The 19,347-nt window shown below is 46.8% G+C and overlaps 1 protein-coding gene across 1 annotated transcript; it reads right to left on the bottom strand.

Annotated features, from left to right (window-relative positions):
• Nucleotides 1-17,181: 17,181 nt before the first annotated feature.
• Nucleotides 17,182-19,347, bottom strand: LOC117843223 (putrescine hydroxycinnamoyltransferase). Its single transcript, XM_034723786.2, has one exon. It carries the CDS (start codon nt 18,966-18,968, stop codon nt 17,637-17,639), a length of 1,332 nt encoding a protein of 443 aa, XP_034579677.1. The 5' UTR covers nt 18,969-19,347; the 3' UTR covers nt 17,182-17,636.

Raw genomic sequence — 19,347 nt, 5'->3', positions numbered from 1 at the left:
TTATATACGCCGCCTGCGTGCGGCAGCGCCACCTGGGAACGCGACTTCAGATTACCTCTCGCGGGGCCGGAGCAGGGCCCAGGGCTGGTGATAAACTTGGCTGGCTGGCCGCCTGGCCCGGACGCTGTGGATTACCTGCCGCAGCCAGCGCCACGTGAGCGGTGGCTCGAAGGTAGGATTATGTATTCGGCTGGTTGGATACTTTGGATCTCTGACACAATAAGGTAGGAGAAGCTAAATCGGAGTAAACCAGCGCCAAATCCGGCAACATGGTCGTCTGTTGGAAACAATGCCATTAGCAGTATGATTTGAACAGGTGTAAAGTAGTGGTAGGATTTGCTAGCATTGTCACGTACTACTTTCTCCGTTCTCCAAATTGTAGATTGTTTTGATATTTCTAGATTTATAGATATTATTATGCATCTAGATATAGGGTATACCTAGGTGCATAATAATATCTATATGAATCTATAATTTGAAACGAAGGGAATAGTAAGAAAAGAGCAAAGGTTTGATGAGGATACCCACCTTCAATTGTCATAATTCAAAGCTTGGTGTTTATATGGTAGGATAATTTATCATCGATATATCAGGGATATATACATGTCACCGCGATGGCAAATGAAAAATTAGAGAAAATTGCAGCAGCAAAAGACGTATTCAATATTAGTGGGGATCCACCCTTCAGTGACGCGCATTATGATGATTATGGTAGAAGAGCAAACCGGAACTGTATGACCCTCCAAGATGCAATCAACATTGCCATTATTGCCAATGTGTGACAATGGTTGCCTAAAAAGTCCAGTGCATGTTATCAAGAGATATCTCATTAACTCTACGAGATTTTGCAAGCATACCATGATGTTAACAACAATTTTTCATTTTAGCGCTTTGAGACACCCTTTGGTAAAAGAGCAAACTAGAGCCATGGATTTGACTGGTGGTATGTTCACAGTTTTCTCTAAGAGCAAGTATAATAAGGGGCTGTAAGTTGGCTGAATGCTGACGTGGAGGAGAGAGAAGAGGTGAGAGAGGAGAAGCGGGCTATAAGCTTACAGCCGACTTGGGCACAGTAACCAAGAAACTTTATGAGAATGACTTGTGAACCATGTATTAATGGTGAAGAGCTAACCATTGTACGAGTGGGCTAGGAAAAGACTAAGAGAAACCTTACAGCCCGCTTGCTAGCTGCGTTATTAAACTTGCTCTAACATTTCGGCCGCACAGATCCAAAAGTGGTGATCTTTGAATATTCCAAGCATTAACCTCCGATCCCTAGACCGACAGAAAACAGTCGATCAAATGGTGGAGGGTTCAAGCAGATTTCAACAGACCAACCAATCCAGCTTCAATAATTTCGCGCATGCATGGACGAGGTACGCCAGCTCGGTCACATGCTTAATTTTGCTAAACTAAAGGCCTGGCTTTGTTTGGGCCTCGTAACCATTGGTTAAAGGCCACTAGCGCTCCCGTTGCTGTGGGCAAGGCAGATGCGAAACCGCGGAGAGGCGGAGTCCTCACGTGTGCCGTGCAGCCGCTGCCGCTCACACGGTCCCGCCGCCGCAGCCGATCAAAGAGCAGCGGCGCTCCAGGCCTCCAGCCACGCCGGAGCAGGCCTCCCCCGCCTAGCCCCACAGGCATGCGGGGCCCAGGAGCCCGCCGCGGTGCGGGCGACCGCGACGAGCCGACGGAGCGGGCGGGAGTAAAGAAACCGAGGAATGACGCGGACCTGTTGGAACGGAACGCGGGACGGAATATGCCGGGCGGGGGGCGGCAATTGGTAGCCGCATCGTCGTGTGGCCCCACGCCGTGTGTGGGGTGTGCGGACCCTGCGTCCCGCGGGCGGATAAGAAGGCCCGGTCAGCACCAGGCCAGCGGGCGCCCACCACCCCGCAGCAGCGCCCCAGGCCCCAGGCCCACTAATTCGAATTAGTTAAAGTTAGCTAATGCTGAATTAGTGCGGACCATGTGAGTGAGGGCGTCATTAACGACTCTTGCTAGTTGCTAGCTGCTACTTGTGCAAGAAGTAACGCTGCTGGCTTAGTGGCTTCTGCTCCGTCGATCTTGCCTCGCGAAGATCTCATGTTTGGCCCACCTTGCTTGTTCTCCGGCTTTTGCACGGATCAAGAAAAAGTTAGTGCCAAGCAGCAGATTAACAATGCACAGAACCTACGTGCCGCTAGGTACGTCACAGAGAAGGAATCTGCAATATTAATGTTATGTTATGCCTTTGAGGCTTTGAAGGGGGAAACTTAGTGGTGAACTGGCGATCAACAAAAGGTAGGCTGCCGTTTTCCCTGGGAGTAATTCGTACCGGAGAGGGATTAAACTTTTAGTATGTACTACTCCATCTCTTTCCTAGTTTGTCTCATTTAAAGACTGATGGAGTGTATGGTTTGCTTTTAGGTTGCAGCAATGCAAATTTTTAATGTTTCTTCTGAGGGGAGATTTGGCGGTGACGAGAAATTAACTGGCTAGCATAAGTGAAGTAGAGAAATGCCCATTTTTTTTCATGCATGTTAGGACCGGCAGGTACGATATCAAAAGTTAACGGTTGTATCCGCCACCTTGTGTTGTGCTGGTAAACTGTAGACTTCATTCAACTACTATGACCCCAGTTGTCCGTCCTTTCGCGATCTCGAAATGGAAGTAAAAAAGATAAAATATAAATAAATGGAATATTGACATGTGGGTCCCACCTACTGGGAGGTACGGGAGATTGGTTTTTGATAGTCTGATGTAGCAGCGATCTCAAAAACGCAAAAACAACTGATAGGGAGGGGGAGAGAAAATATTTTAGTAGACTCTTACGTTAGTTTAACCTCCTACACAGTCTCGTGGCATGCAACCCAAAGCTTTTTAAAGGCCAGGAAGCTGCAACCAACGTAACGGGTTCGGAGCAAACAAAGGCGCGCGCGCACACACGCTATCAAAAACAATTCATCCATTTCGCAATGTGCACTTTCACAATATGAAATTTTCAGCATATCTGATCGGATATTCCGATTCGCTAGAGTCAGTGGAGACGACCCTGTTCTCCGCTCTCCCTCAGTCTCGAGTTCTTATTGGAGAATCAATGGCGACACAGCATGTTCTCTTTTCTCCCTAGTCCTTGCATACTCTTGGTGCTGTACCACACTGTACATAAACTAGTACTGATAAACTGCACGTTCTGGTTGTTGTTTAAAAAACAAAGAAGTGCGGCATTAGATGGAATTGCTCCAGGGCAGACGGCGCCCACGGAGCGCACTTCAGAGTGCAGACTGAGGGTCTGGAAAGTAGGAGTGCAAAATAGAGGAACGGAAGAAAATGTAGGAATAAGATGTGGTGAAAAGTGAAAAACTATGGGATGATAAAACACAAGAATGGAAACTTTGCGCTGTTTGGATCGCAGGAAAATATAATGAGATCTTATTAGTACTCATGAAACAAAATCCCACCATATCCATTTTAATGAAGCTAGGTTCCATGTTGATAAATGAAGATTAGATCTTAGTTCTTTCCTTTTCTCTCTCTCCTCCTGTTATTTCTTTCTTAATCCCCCATCCCTATTTCTACAGCTCCTACACACTATTCATTTGACCATAGAAGCAACGACAAGAGAATGCTACCCTTAAGCTAAAGACTTTGGCAACAATTGTACGTGAAGCATTTTTTATTATCACAACTGTGAAGCGTTGGATGCAGCAATGACAGATTCTAACGAGTTGCAGGTAGCACCAGCTTAACGAATCACTCACGGGAAATTTTCATACAGGTTCTTGAGGATGTTTTTTTTCCTACGTTTCGTGGAGGGACAAGAGCATTTCCTTTGGAATGTGAATCAGCTTTCCTCCATTCCAAACAGCGAAATGATAAAACTTCCTTGAGGAATGCATTCCTTTGTTTTTTCTATGGAAATCCTCCGTTCCAAACACACCTTGATTTTTTTTTCAAGAACGCGGCCGATCGTTATCACGATAGATGATAATACTATTACACCCTTCAATCTTGCATGTTTTGTTAATTGTTATATGAGTTCATGTTGAAGAAGGGAACGATTTCATATTGCCTTTGGAGAAGCTACTTGATGAATGGTGATTAGCATTTAGGTTAGGTTGCGGAGGAAGACGGTTTACTCCCGTGCGCTCGAGTAAAAAAGATAAGAAGAGGGGGAGGGTGGACCTTGACCGTTGGATTGACATCCAATGATCCGAACTGGTGATTGATGCCAACTTATTTTCCAATCAACTTATAAGGAGACACTCCCTTATTAGCATTTAGGTTAGGTTGTTGAACGGTCATGGCTAAAGTTCTCAGTGTTAATTACTCCCTCCGTTCCAAATTATAGGTGTTTTTAACTTTTCTAGATTCATAGATATTGTTATGCATCTAGATATACACTGTGAACCTAGAAAAATTAAAACGACATATAATTTGAAACGGAGTGAGTAGGAACATCATGTGGTGATGGCAGCAAGTTAGTTAACTGCCTAGCTAGCTTGAGAGGATTGGAGTGGAGAAATGCAACCCTTTTTGCAAGCATATAACATATTTTTATACATGTTATATGATATGAATATTTGAATGCTTAGGCTCTTGTACGATAGGAATCATAGGATATATGCGCTCTCTATATGTAATGATAATCGCGTGGAATGCAACTGCAAGTTTTTAAAAGACTAGGAAGATGCAACCAAACGTAGCAAGCGAGGAAAAGTACATTTCTGAAAAAAAAACAATTCATCCATATTGCATGGGCCATTTCAAAATGTGTGAATGTTTAGTATCGGATATTGTGATCTGCTCGAGTCATCGGATGATCCTTTTCAATGAAACATTTGACCATGCATTTCTTTCGAGACAAAATGAGGCATGCTGCTGGCACGTGTGTCAATACCTGTATATATTCGGTTTTATCCTCACAACCAGTGTACCTGCTAACGGTATATTGGAGGGGAGAGATAAAATCCGAAAACGCTTCATATGAGCACGTGAAAAGGAACTCTCTGGAGAAAAATGATGGATCAACTGGACAAGGACCAGCTTGCCAAAGAAGCATAGCGAACTAGGGGTTCTGAACTTCGACAAATTTGAAAGGGTGCTGCACATTAGATGGCTCTGGCACGAATGGGTTTCCCCGAACAAGACGTGGGTTAGAACAGAAATACCGTGTGACGATCACGACAGATTGCTTTTCACCACATGTACGACAATCCATCTTGGAAACGGTGAGCGGACACGTTTCTGGCATGATGCGTGTAGGGAAGATGATCGAAAGACATCGCCCCTGGACTTTATGCCAGGATAAAGAAAAAAAAGAGGACGGTGGTCGAAGTGCTACAAAACAACAACTGGATTAGAGACCTCAATCACCGCTCCGGTTTCACTACAACACACCTAAGCAAGTTTGCCACACTATGGAACCTAATACAACCATACGAGTTACACCCTATGCAGGAGGACAAAATTACTTGGAAACTCACACAAAGCAGTCAATACACAACAACATCAGCATATAAGGCACAAATTCATTGGTTGCACAAAGACACCCAAGCTGGCAAGCATCTGGCACATCTGGGCCACTCCTAAGTGCAAATTCTTTGTGTGGCTAATATTGCAGAACAGGGTTTGGTCGTCAGACAGGCTAGCAAAACAAGGATGGGACCACTCCCTGACTTGCCCCTTTGCAGATGCACGATGGAGATGGCATACCATCTACTAGTAAAATGCAGATTCACAAGACAAATATGGACGCATGGGCCCTCATGGATCTCACAGGACAAGTTGGCACTAGAGGAATGGCCGTAGAGTACGACGTGCCTGGAATGGTGGACTAATATTACATGGACGTCAGGAATTTTACGAAAGGTGACACGTAGCATAACACTAATGATCATGTGGGAAGTATGGAATGAAAGAAACTCCAGAATATTCTAGCACCAGGAATCATCAATTCCGTCATTTTGGTAAAAATCAAGAACTCGACGAGTTTGTGGATTACAGCAGGGGCAAAAAGTCTTGCGGGCCTACTAGCACGAGTTTAACCACATACCTTGTATAGTTTTTATTTTGTTCTTACCGGTTAGCCGGCTATAACTATACCTCTTTATCAATAAAATAGGTACCGTTCGTTCAAAAAAATACCTATATATATTTGATTTCCACTGCATATAAGATATATACACAAACGCTCTTTGACGTTTCTACAATTCTAGGGAGTGCAACAGAAAGTTTTTTTTCTCTTAAAAAAGGCTACGAAGATGCAACCAAAACTAGTGTGAGAAAAGGTGCAAGTGCAACAGTCCAGCGAAAAAAAATAGAAGAAAAGACAATTCAGCTATGTCGCAAATGGAATATGTTAAATTTTACTAGCATATCTGATACGATAGCATATTCTGATCGGCCCAGGGCCAGTGGACGATCCTGTTCACTACTGTCCGGAGCCACGACCACGAATTCCTGATTGGAGAATGGAGACACAAACTGCTGGGTTTAAAGGAAAAGGATTTTTCTATAAAAAAATCTTATCTTTATCTCCCTATACCCATCGTGCTGTACTATGACACTGTACTTAATAATAAAAGCGTGCTGCGGTTGGACGACGACATTACCCTAGTTGTTTTCAAACTGCAAACAAATTGCAGCCACATTTTCCACACAGTGGAGGAGGGAGCACGCGTGATTAGAATATTAGCGGAGTCGTGCTAAGCTAGCTTCAGTCAGCAATTAGGAGTTAGGACCCCTGCTATTGTTGATTTCTTCTGCATATATAAGAAAAGAAGTATACGCCGCCAAGATTCCTCGACTCCGTCATGCTGCATGCCGTGAGATAGTACCTGTGTCCTCTCCTGATCAGGCAACAGTCTCCGGTTCCAATGGTATCGCCTTGCCAGACGAGCAACCCGGCAGAACCACCCGGTGCTGCGCTGTGTAGCTAGCTGCCGCCACTTGCGAGCTGCTAGCTCTGTTCATGGCCGCTGCTGCCTGCTGTTGCCGCCCGGGGACCGGTCGCTTTCGGATCAATCGCCAACCGGCGGCGAGGGGGGCGGATCGCATTCGCATCGGGGAAAGGCGCAGCCGCGCGGGCGGCCGGCCGGGGACGGGGAAAGAGGCCTCTGACGCGGCGACAACTCACCGCGCCCGGAAAGCGGGAGGAGGAAGGGGCGGGAGGGGATCGGAGAGGGTGGGGGCGCCAGGCGCCAGGCGGTCAGATTCCACGGCGCGGCGCAGGGAAAAGCGAGAGGGGGATTCGATTCGTGCGGGACTCCTCACCGGTAAAGCACGCTGCTGCTTCGCTTTCTGGGCTTAGTATCTCATCCGATTTGGAGCTGAAGAGGACGTGCATGTCAACATGGGCAACCTCTAAAGTCGCCTCGCACTGTGACGCCCGTCTCCCCGGAGAGGCGAAGGCGGCATGGGTCACACACCACTTTCATGTCATGTGCAACGATTTTTTCACAAATACCTTTTATGAAAATACGAGGCGCTTTCAAGACTTTCTCGACCTTCGCTAACTCGACCAACTTTGTAAAGGTGGACATCCACGTGTTGTGGAACACTGGAAGTCTGGAACAGGATAAACTCGTTCAGGCACAGTGACGCACACAGCGCGGTGCAGTGCATGGCCGGCGGCGCGCCGAGCGAGCTTCGAGTGGCTCTTGGGCTAGCCAAAGGGCGAGGGCGATGGTCGCCTACTTCGCCTGCCGCTGCCAGTGCCCGCACGTAATCCTCGCGGGCCCCACGCGGCCGCGCGCGACTTTGCTCCGCCGGAGACGCGACTCGATACATGCATGTCTCGCGTGCTTTGGCCTGCCCTCGGTTATTCGTACGAAGCATATATTGGGGGGGGGGATTTCTTTTCACTAATCAAGGACCATCGCTCGTCACTACTGCCCATGTGTTTTATATATGCTTTTCATTTTGACCGCGCGGAAAGGAAAACGCTAGCTAATGCCACGTGGCCACGTTCGATCAGCTGGTCGGTACGATCCACCTCGATGTCGCGCTGGTGCCTTCGGCGTGTTCCGGTGGAATCAGTGTCACCGGGGGACAAGGTCAACATCTGAAACTGTTAATCTGGTAGAGTATGATAGGAAGAATGATGGGCGTCATTCAAAACAAAATATTTGGAGCGATTCCTAAAGCCGGAAAGGCCACGTTCTAGGCAGGGCCCATAGCTAGCCCATTGTGCGCACTTGCAGTGGGCTGTGAGGCCTTTTGTTGGTGGCCCTGCACTGGAAACAGGAGTACAGAGGACCACGTAGATGGTTGACTTGCCAAGTGCCAGCTCAAACGGTAGGAATGGTGCCTGTGCACTGTGCCCATCTGCACAGAACGAATAGAAATGCCTGCTACTTGAACCTAACATATGCTGCTACTATCTAGTTGTAAACTTTTTTTTTAACCAGGCAGAAGAAGGAAACTCAGATTGAGCAGTACAACAAACGACACTGAGCGGTTGAATTGGGTCATCAATACACGCCACACAACACCATCTCATCACTCAACTCAAACTTAACAACATGGACCGGTTGGACTGGAACATCAACACGCGCCGCATACTCATGGTACCTCTTGACTCAACTCAACACTAGCTGATTGGATTGGCACATCAACATCGGCCGCAGCAACTACACAGCTTCACTAGCTCCACTCTAGATGGCCACCACCGCTGCACACTCAAACCATCACCTGTTTTTTTTATTTTCCTTTTTTTTAAAGAAAGAAAGAAAAAAAGCCTTGCCGACAGCATTAGAGCCGAGCATGGCACGATCTCCAAAGCGATACCTCCAACGAGGGGTGCGACATAGTAGGTGCCACCGTCGCCTGACCAGATGGTCAGAGTTTACCTCTAGGAAGAACATACTACGCAAGAGGAGAAGGCCAAATTGGGACACTTCCAAGGAAGCAAACGGCACGCAAATGCGTCACCGTCATCAGCCCAAAAAAGGCGCAAAGCTTTCGCCATGACCCCTATACCGCGCAGCCCCAACCACAGTCACGTCTGTCCTCATCGTGCCACAGAAGCAAACCTTTGCTGCCAGACACCGGTGACATACGCGGGCGTCCTTGCTGCCACCCGATGCCATGACACATGCTGCGGGCGTCCCCGCCGCACGCGCGGGTGAAAAACATACGTAGAAGCAGCCACAAGCCATTCACCACCCCCACAAGCCGCAGCGGCACGCAAGACCGCGAGACCGCCGCCGTCGCAGGTCTTGAACCACCGTCGCTCCCTGTCATGAGCTGCCGAAGGCCCCGCACACGCCGCCACCCATGTCGCCCAAACGTGCGCGCCCATGGCTGCAAGGTTGGCATCGGGCCCCGCACGCGCCGCCGCCCATGTTGCCGAAGCGTGCAGGCCCTCAACCGCAAGGTCGACAGCGGCTGACGTGAGGCAAGACAAGGCCGCCGGCAACGCTGGCCGCAGCAGCCGCCCACCACCGCCACTGCAGGCAAGCGGGATGCCGGCGGCTGAGCAGCACCCGAGGATGAATCGCCGCCTCTGCACGTGCACCATGAAGAAAGCTGGCTACAGCATGCCAGCCTGCGGCCACCACTGAGTGGGTGGCCCGGACCTAGGCGCGCCGGCCATGGATCCAAGCCCCCAACGACGGGGCCGTGGGGTGGCAATGCGGGCAGGCCAGGCGCCGCCCCCTGTGAGCGCTGCGCCACAGATCGGCGGCTCCACCAGATCCACGCCGGAGGAAGCTGGATCCGGTCTACCATGCCGCGAAATCGGCTGGAGGAGCCTCCGACGAGCCACCGGGAAGCAGACTGGAGGAGAGAAGAGTGGGAGAAAGAGAAGAGGGGGAAGAGCACTAGGAGCAAGGCTGCGCCCCGCCGCCGCCGTTCTTGTAGCCGGCGTGCTTGGGCGGCGGCGGTGAGGCCGAGCTGAGGAGGCGGCGGCGGCGGCGGCGTGGGTTGGGTTTTTTCCGCCCGTGCCGCCTCGAGAGACGACCCGGGCGGCAGGCGATGCGGTCCCCATCTAGGCCTTGTTAACAAGTTCACTCTAAATCCCAACTTTGTCACTATGCAAAAAGAAGATTTGCATCACATCAAATTTGCGGTACATGCATGGAGTATTAAATGTAGATGAAATTAAAAAATAATGGCACAATTTTATTGTACTTTACGAGACGAATCTTCTAAGTCTAATTAGTCAATGTTTGGACAACAATTCACAAATACAAACGAAACGCTATAGTGTTGCTACAGTAATTTTAGCACCCCAAAGTTGAGCCCTAGTTGTAAACTCCAACTTCTATCTTCTGTGTTTTGGGAGGCGGGACTCCTGTCACATAAGATGTTTGACACTAATTAGGAGTATTAAATATAAATTAATTATAAAATTAATTGCACAACCCTTAGGCTAAATCGCGAGACGAATCTACTAAGCCTAATTAGTCCATGATTTGACAATATGGTGCTACAGTAATCATTCGCTAATGATAAATTAATTAGTCTTAATAGATTCATCTCACGATTTAGCCTAAAGGTTCTGCTATTAGTTTTATAATTAGCTGATGTTTAATCCTCGTAATTAGCATCCAAACATCCGATATGACAGCTAAAGTTTAGCCCGTGTCTTCCAAATATCCCCTTAAATGAAGAAGATAAATGAATCTTGAAAAAAATGCTGCTGCTACATTTTTATAGCCAAACTCTCTCTCTCTCTCTCCGGAAGGGGAAAAAAAGTAAATGGACGATTCAGGTGATAATGCTACTCTAAGACTAATAATAATATATATAACCCTCTCTTCTTTCGAGGAATTTGCAAATTTAAAAAGTGTACTAGCCTTCTCGATAGCAGTAGGACAACTTTTAGACTTTGAACATAGTGCTGTTGATCTGAACTATCCACCGTGGCTTGTGGGCGTACTATACATAGGTAGCCGTCGGAATCAAATAAAGACTGCCTGTTGCACGTACCAAAATAATATACATGTAGCTAGGGTGCAAGCGGTTCATTGAACGTGGACATTCCCGTGATCCCAGTCTGGCTGGTCAGGTTTGACAGGAGAACCGTTTCTGGTGATTTTTCTGTCCTGACAATCGAAAGGTCCGATGCCATTGATTGGCGAGGATTTGTATTGTTTGCCTAAGATCAATGGAGTCAAGAATAGCTTTTAATTTTAGGAGTATTATTTTACGATGATCCAGAATAGTTTAATCCGCGATTTTATCTTACGAACGAAAACATGATGACGCCAGGCAGATCCACATGGGCGCCCTAAAAAACAAACAAAAAACTTATGTACATGGGCTGTCAAAAAAAGGGAAGCATACCTGTTTGCATGGGCTTAAAAGGCCCAAGGGCTAATAGAAAATGGCGCATCTCCGCTGCACATGGGCTTTTGAAGGCCTTTACTATATGATAACAGCCCAAGCCCAATAGAAAAGACCCTTCCCTGCTCGCCAATCCTATCTGGCTTCCGAAAGCCCGTATATTATATGGCTTCCAGTGTTTGAGGTTCGTACAAATACTTTTGTCCGTGGATGTGCTTCATGTCTCCAACCCTAACTCTCTCACATTGCTGCTGCCGTGCCGGCCGCCAATGCCGTGCGCCTGGCCATTGCCGCGCCATCTCTGCTGCTGCTTCCGCCGCCGCTGCCGATGATACGCTGTCGACGAAGAAGAAACTACTTGTATATTATTTTTTCGAGATGTTGAGTTGGGTTTAAAAAATGCTGAATCTAGTTTTTGAAATGTTGAATCCATTCTATTGAAATGTTGGAATAGTTCAAGAAAAATGTTGAAAGTAGTTATTTTTTCAAAAATATTGAATGTAGTATTTGTAAATGTTGAATTATTTCTTAGAAAATGTTGAATGTAATCTTCCAAAATATTGAATTTATTTATTTATAAGTTGGACCTATTAGTTGGGTTTAATGGGCTTTAAAGCCATGTTGAGCCCCTGCTCCTCATTTACTCGGTCTTTTATTTTCCCTTCTATCGAACAATGCAGCAGCACGAGAGTTGCGCGTATATTTGTATGAAAAACTGAAAAAGAGAAAAGTAGTTTCTTACAGCGTGAAACAAGGGATCGCTCGCAACAAATCAACCCTCTGATGCTATATTATGCAAGAATTACAACTGAAGAAGGATGCTGAATGTTGCCTATCCACCTTCCCCCCTCTTGCTTGATTCTGCTGCAGTGACACGGAGCGTTCCTGAGGACTCTCGCATTGTGCTCCTTCCAGGGATCAACACGAATAAGTGTCAAATCCTTTACGCTTGTGCAGCCTCTGAGGCTGCATACGAAGAAGGTGAGTCCACCATCCTTGCAGGGGAGGTCCGCCGCCGGCATGATGATAGGATAGCAAAGGAAAAACATCTATTTTACTCTTCTTACCTATCCACTTTATCCGTTTAACCTCTTGAACAAAATTTTAGCTCATTTTACTTCCCTGAACTATTTCATTTGGTCCAATCTACCCTAATTAGATTTCTCTTTTTTGTTTTTCTCTGTATGAGTTGAATTTTGAGTTCAAATTTTGTGAGCGGATACAAAGCATGATGCTTTATGTTATAAAATTATACTAAGAATTTTTCACAGTTATTTTCATAGGTTAGCAATATTTAATATGAAATTAATCTTAGATATATAAAACTGTATGAAAAGTAATCATGAAAAAAATCTAATATATTTTTATAACGTAGAGCATTATGTTATAAGTCAACTGATAAAATCTAAAATTAAAAATCAACTTGTACGCGAAGAAAAAAAGAGAAATCTAATTAGGGAATAGATTGAACGATATAGTTCGGGAGAGCAAAGTGAGTTTAAATTTTATTCAAAGGATTCAGCAGACAAAGTAAATAGGTGAGGGAAGCAAACAAATAACCCCAATCCCACCAGCTAACTTGTTTATTACTCGGACTATATCTCGTTGTTCAATCTATTCATCTATAGCAAGTTGCCCTCTTTGGATGGGATCAATCCGCGTGTGCTTGGTGGTTCCATCCAGCGTGTGATCCATGGCACCTAACCCGATTAACTATATCGTTTGACCTGCCAGAGAGAACTCCCGCTCGTCTTCTAAGCAAGCAATTGACCTGAGCGCGCGCTGCCATTTGAATGGATTTTTTTATTTTAACCCTTTTAAAACTAATATTTAAAAACTAACCCGAACCAATCTATACTTTTCCAAAAACTAGCCCTTTTGATCACGTGAAGTCTTTTGGTGTGACTAATACTTTAATCACGCCACATGGTTTGGTGTGACTAAATTGCCACGATAGCATGCATGCTGACATGGAAAAGATTAATTCTTTAGACGATGCGGCGTGACTCTAGTGTCTTCATTGCACGTGACGCGATTAATTTTTTCCATGTCACCGTGCATGCCATCGTTGCAATTTAGTCACGCGCGTGACTGAAGTATTAGTCACGCTAAAGACTTGGCGTGATCAAAATGTCTAGTTTTTTAAAATGTAGATTGGCATGGGTTATTTTTTAAATGTTAGTTTTAAAAGGGTCAACATAAAAAAAATTCGCATTTGAATAGCTGGTGGAAGAAGGTGGCCATTCCACGGCGCGAGAGGCCGAGCAGCTCGCGCGTGCCGGATCGCATCAGAGGGAGGCGAGAGGAGCCGTGCCGGAGACGAAGGCGGTTAACAAGAGCAGATATGGAAGCGACGGGGCAACTCGATCACATCCCGCCGGATCTCACGAGTCACATCCTCCGGCACGCAAGAGTCAGGCCGCCGGGACTACTGGCTGTGTTCTGTTCCTTCCGCTCCATGAAAGGAAAAACATCTGACGTCCCACTGGCCAAACATCTGACGTTCGATGGCGAAACTTAAATTTCCCTATCTGATCCGTTCACCAGCGATCACCGACACCATTGATCCGATCGCCGCCTCGTCCCTTCCTTTATGTCATAGGTCCGTTCCACGGCACGGCGCGCACATTGTGCAATCTGAATAGCTGATGCGGTACCATTGACGCAATAGGAAGAACGTAACATCGTAGTAGATACAGCATGTACGAGCAGGATTACGTGCAGAACAGCGGATTACGCCACCACATGCAGGGGATATGTGCCGTCGGTGCACGTTGACGACGATTGGGAACCGGCACCATCCAAAGTCATAGCTTGCCGCGGCAGCCATGACATGTCGGTACATATGCCATTCCATGGGTCTGCGATGCCGGTAGGAAACTGTCTATTCAGGCGTGTCCGGCCACAGCTGACAGGTACCAGTACTAGTACAATCTATCCGCCGCAAGATAGCTCCCTCCTGCCCTTTTGTTGTTTGCGCTTTACACCAACCAAGGCAAAAAGGCTGAGGGAAGCTTAACACGATCGACAAGGGATCGACTCGAATCTCCTGCTTTTGTGTGCTGTACCACTTTAGGAAGAAAACGAAAAAAAAGAGTTTTACTATTTATCTGTCCAGAGATTTTTGGAGAGAATCTGTCGAATTTTTTTTTGATGTTGCAAATGTCGTCATTTAATGTTGCAAATATTGTTCTTCGATGTTTTAAAATATTTTGTGATTTTAGGGGAGAAAATGTGATAGATTCTACTGATGCTATATTTCAATGTATTGATGTTTCAGTCATATGCAACATCGAAGAACAACATATGCAACGTAAAAAATTCAACAGATTTTCACCTAAAAATCTGACATAAAAAAAAAGAAAGAAAGAAGAAGTGACGCGCGAGCTCGTGCCTTTCCACCGCGCCTGCCCTTTCCTTTTCCAGCATCGTCGCGGCAGGCCCGGATCACAGAGGACATGCACGCTCTCGACGACCTGTCATCTACCACGCCAAGAGGCAATAGCTCTCTCACGTGGCCCGTCTCTGTTCGCGGGTTTACCGTCGCTGATTCCCTTTAACTTTGGCCCGTCTCTGTTCGCCGGTTAACAATAATAATGCGGATGCGGCGATGGTTGCCTAGGGCTTGTTCTTGACAGGGAATGTTCTGGGCACACCTAACAGGCTAGCAAGTACTACTGTAGCTAGCTAGGCTAAGTTCAAATCCCCACTCCCGCTCTTCTGTTCCCTGCAAGATTGGTTAGTGGTTAGAACCGTCCTTGTTCCTCCGTCCTCTAGCACTGTCTCTCGTGGTGTTTGGTAGAATGACAGTACAGTGCAATCTTTGTTACTTTGCATTGATTCGATGCCCACACTATTACTCCTAGCTAGATAGTCGTCTCTACCTACAACTGTCTTTACTACAACAATCATCTAAAGTACATATTCCCATCATCCCATGTATACAATCTTATTATTCCTAATTAGAGGCTCCTATATGGACACTCTAAAAAAAAAAGAGAGAAATCCTACAAATTCTCAAAAAAAGCAAAATATCCGGCCATCAATCGGTGGACTCAAATCATCATAGCCATTGGATCTATTGTATTTTCTAAAAAATTACCCACCTATGCCATTATGAAAATAGCTTAAAGTAACCCCTAAATCTATATCTAAATTACCCACCTCTGCCATAATATAAAATTAATTAAAGTAACCCCCTATTCTTCATCAAAATTACCCACATATGCCATTATAAACAATATTTAGAAGAACCCCCTAAATTTGCAACTAAACTGCCCACCACTAATACTTAAAAAACTTAAAGTAACCCCTTAATTTGCATCTATATTACCCATATATGCTATTATTAAAAATAACATGAGGTAACCTTACATTTGAATCCAAATCACTTTAATTAAAAATATACAACAATATATGATTCTAAATCGTCTATTTCTTACACTATTGATATATGATATAAAAATTAAGGTATATATGCATTATGTTTGTCACCATTTATAAAGATATAGAGAAAGTGATGTGTATATAGATTTCTATATTAAAATTGTAGCTCAAATTTAGGGTCCATTAAATAAATTCAAGTGCATAAGTTAAACGTTATAAATATGGATGAAAATATTATAGAGTAATTGCTCATTAAAGTATATCACAATTGGATGAAGATAACAAGTATATATCTATATAAGTATTGTGTTCATGGTAGCTCATGGTAATAGTTTTATAGCAATATGGTCTCATTTTTTTTATTGGAGACTCCGCATTAGCTCCCAGGAGACACGCTAGAAAAAAAGACAAATCCTAGAAATTCTCACAAAAATAAAAAATATCAAACATCAATCCTATAAACTCTAATAATCATATTCTTTAATCTGCATATTTTCTAAAAAGTTACCTACCACTATCATTATGAAAATATTAAAAAATAAACTCTAAACCTATATCTAAATTACCGAGCTTGGTCATTATAAAAATAATCTAAAGTAACCCCATAATCTTCGTCCAATTTACTCATACATAAAGCATAACTTAAAATGCTATTATAAATTTGTATCTAAATTACCCAAATAACCTAAAGTAAACACCTAAATTTTAATATAATTATCTTCGTGTGCCTCATACAAAAATGTTCAAAAGTAAACTAATTTATGATTCTAAATTACCTATTATGTCATTGTTAATACAGAAATACTAAGTTAAAGTATATACACATGACAAGTGTCACCATTTAGACCATTTATACATGTATGTGAGAAATTGATGAAAAATATTATTTTTTCATGCACATAATGTATGGAGGTGTGATACAAAATGATAAAAAAAGTGTGAATGTAGATGAAAAAGTGTATAGAGTAATTACTAACTTAAAAATCAATCACAACTGGACAAAAATAAATACATATCTATATAAGTATTATGTTGAAGTATTGAAAAAATGAGTGAAAAAATGAGAGAGTAGTAGGTAAACAATTTTGATTATTAGCTAGGAATTTAATTTCTAAATAATTTTCAAATACAATAATTTTTAAAAACTTTAGCCCGGACTAGCATAAGCTAATAAACGTAGTACATCTGTACTAGATTCTCTGTTGTTTACGATGATGCAGGAAGGGACCTATACGCGGGGTTCCCTTTTTAAACAAGAGCCGGTAGGAACTGGTTCAGAGACGATCTCGGGCCGGGCCCCATCCCGTAGAAGAGATCGCAAGCCAACATCCGCAGGATGTCTTGTCCATGGCCACGCCAAATGCAAAGTCAGCACTGCTCGGCACCTACTCCGGCTACTCTAGATTCCTACCTGGTCGCATCTGGACCGTAACAGAAACAAAACGGAACGTACGCGACTGACAATAATGCATCGAAGCAGATATATCTACCACAGGAGAACAACAGGAATTAATGGGCACAAAATTAGAAGGCTGACAGGAATCTGTCATACCTTATCGCGCACCCTGGTATCATATATACTGTCATACCTAGAACCAACAACACCAGGAAAATCATATATACTCTCCTGGTAGCTGTTCTCAAAAGGTTCAAGAGTATAGATCAGTGCAGACTTCGTACAAGACCAAAAAAAGAAGATAAATTAGGTTTTACAAATCCCAGGAAAATAAAGCCACCCACAACTACTAACTTCTAGCTAGCAGCACTATAACTCTGCACGTGCATATGCATGCACGTAGTATGGCACGTAGTATGGGAATAATGGAAATACGGGTGCATCAGTGCATACATATGGAAATACGGTGTACGGTGAGAATAAGCAACGCCTGCATGCACGCATGCAAAAGCAGTATAATGAGGCAGCTCCAATCTAGTGCTCGGCCGGCGGCATGCACTAGATGATGGAATGGAAGCAGCTACTACTCCATGGAGTAGGCGCACTGCTTGAAGGCCTCGAGGTTGTGCTCGAACACGGGCACGAAGGCGTCGACGCTGCCGTCGCCCAGGTAGGACGGCACGAGGAACAGCATCCCCTCCGTGGGGAAGTAGGAAGGCATGAAGTAGCTCGGGCACCCGCCGCCGAAGTCCAGGTCGTAGAACGGGAACGTCAGCCAGCTGTCCACCTCCAGGTCCGGGCACAGCACGTCCTTGAGCACCGCCGTCGCCTCCAGCCCTTCCTTCTCCACGGCTCCCGAGCTCGCGAAGTCCACGAACGACCGGAAGTAGGCGCCGTCCACCCGCGCGACCGCGTCGTGGATCGCCTGCGCCGCGTGCCGCAGCGGCCGGTTCAGGAGGTCCCCCACCGTGGCGCGCGGGAACGCCCACAGGACCAGGTTCCCGAAGTACCCCGGCGGCGCGGCGAGGCGCGGCCGCCCGTCGACGGAGATGCGGATGGTCGAGGTCTGCAGCGGGTTACCGAGCCCCCGCGCCCGCGTCATGGTGCGCCACACGTGGGCGAGGATGGTCTCGAACCGACTGAAGGGCCGGCCCCGGCCCTCCGACGCCTTGGCGCGGAGCCCCGCCACGAAGTCCTTGGTGAAGTGCGCCTTGTGGATCACGATGCTGCTGTGCTGCTGGGCCGCCTCGCCGTGGCCGTGGCCGTGTCCCGACGCCGGCGCCGTCGTCGACGCGGGGCGGTAGTACTCGACGCCGCGGTGCTCGAACTCGACGCGCGGCGGGTCCCGCGGCGGGAAGAGGTCCGGGTGGTGCACCGGCGGCGGGTGGCCGATGGGGAGCCCCCGCGCGGCGCGTCCCCAGGCGACGAGGAAGTCGCTGGTGGCGTGGCCGTCCGCGACGGCGTGGTTGGCGGTGAAGCCCACGGCGAGGGAGCCGCACGCGAACCGGGTGAGCTGCACCTGAACCACCTCGGAGATCTCGCCCTCCAGGTCCGGGTGCAGCCGCAGCACGGCCGGGGACGGCTTGGTGGGCGCGATGTCGGCAAGGTGCGCGTCCACGGACGCCTCCACGAACCGCGCGCCGTGGTCGTTGAGCAGCACGCCGGGGGCGCCGTCGGGGCCCGCGCGGACCTGTCCCGCGAAGAGGCGGTACGCGCCCAGCACCGCGGCTAGGCCGCGCTCGATGTCGGCCGTGGAGGGCCCCGGCGGCGAGAAGGCGTAGATGATGGCCATCTGGATGTGGTACGTGGCCTTGTCGAACACCGACGACGGCACGTGCTCCGTGGTGTCCGGCCGCGGCGCGCCCGCCGGGTAGGACGGCCGCACGAGCTTGGAGCTCAGCACCTTCACCTCCATGCCGTATCGCGAGATCGATCGATCGACCACTACCGGTAACGTTTGTTTGTTCGCGTGCTCGCTCACTCACCTCCGATAATCGAGGAGTGATTGAAGTGAAAATCTGCTAGGCTTGCGTGATATCTAGGACTAGACGGTAGAGTAAGGAACTAGAGCGTGCAGGGCTTTTGTTGTCTGCTTGCAAGTTGCAACTGCAGAATTGTTCTGCTGCTCGCCCAGCACACACCGTCCTGCTCAGCCCGGCGGCGCGCTCGCGCTATAAATAAGCAGCGCGCGCACGGGAGTAGGTGGGGGACTCCCGGCGGTGAACAGGCAAGGGATCGACGTCGACGACCACCGCTAGCTTCACCCTTCCGTTCCGTGTCACTGTCGCCCTAAC

The sequence above is a fragment of the Setaria viridis genome, chromosome 2 (assembly GCF_005286985.2).
Source record: "Setaria viridis chromosome 2, Setaria_viridis_v4.0, whole genome shotgun sequence".
In the NCBI taxonomy this organism is placed as follows: domain Eukaryota; kingdom Viridiplantae; phylum Streptophyta; class Magnoliopsida; order Poales; family Poaceae; genus Setaria; species Setaria viridis.
Note: the sequence above shows the minus strand (reverse complement) of the source record. Positions and strands in the feature narration are given on the sequence as shown.

What these genes read in the sequence shown, in the direction of transcription:
- LOC117843223 (XM_034723786.2), bottom strand. Translation starts at nt 18,968, where the DNA reads ATGGAGGTGAAGGTGCTGAGCTCCAAGCTCGTGCGGCCGTCCTACCCG.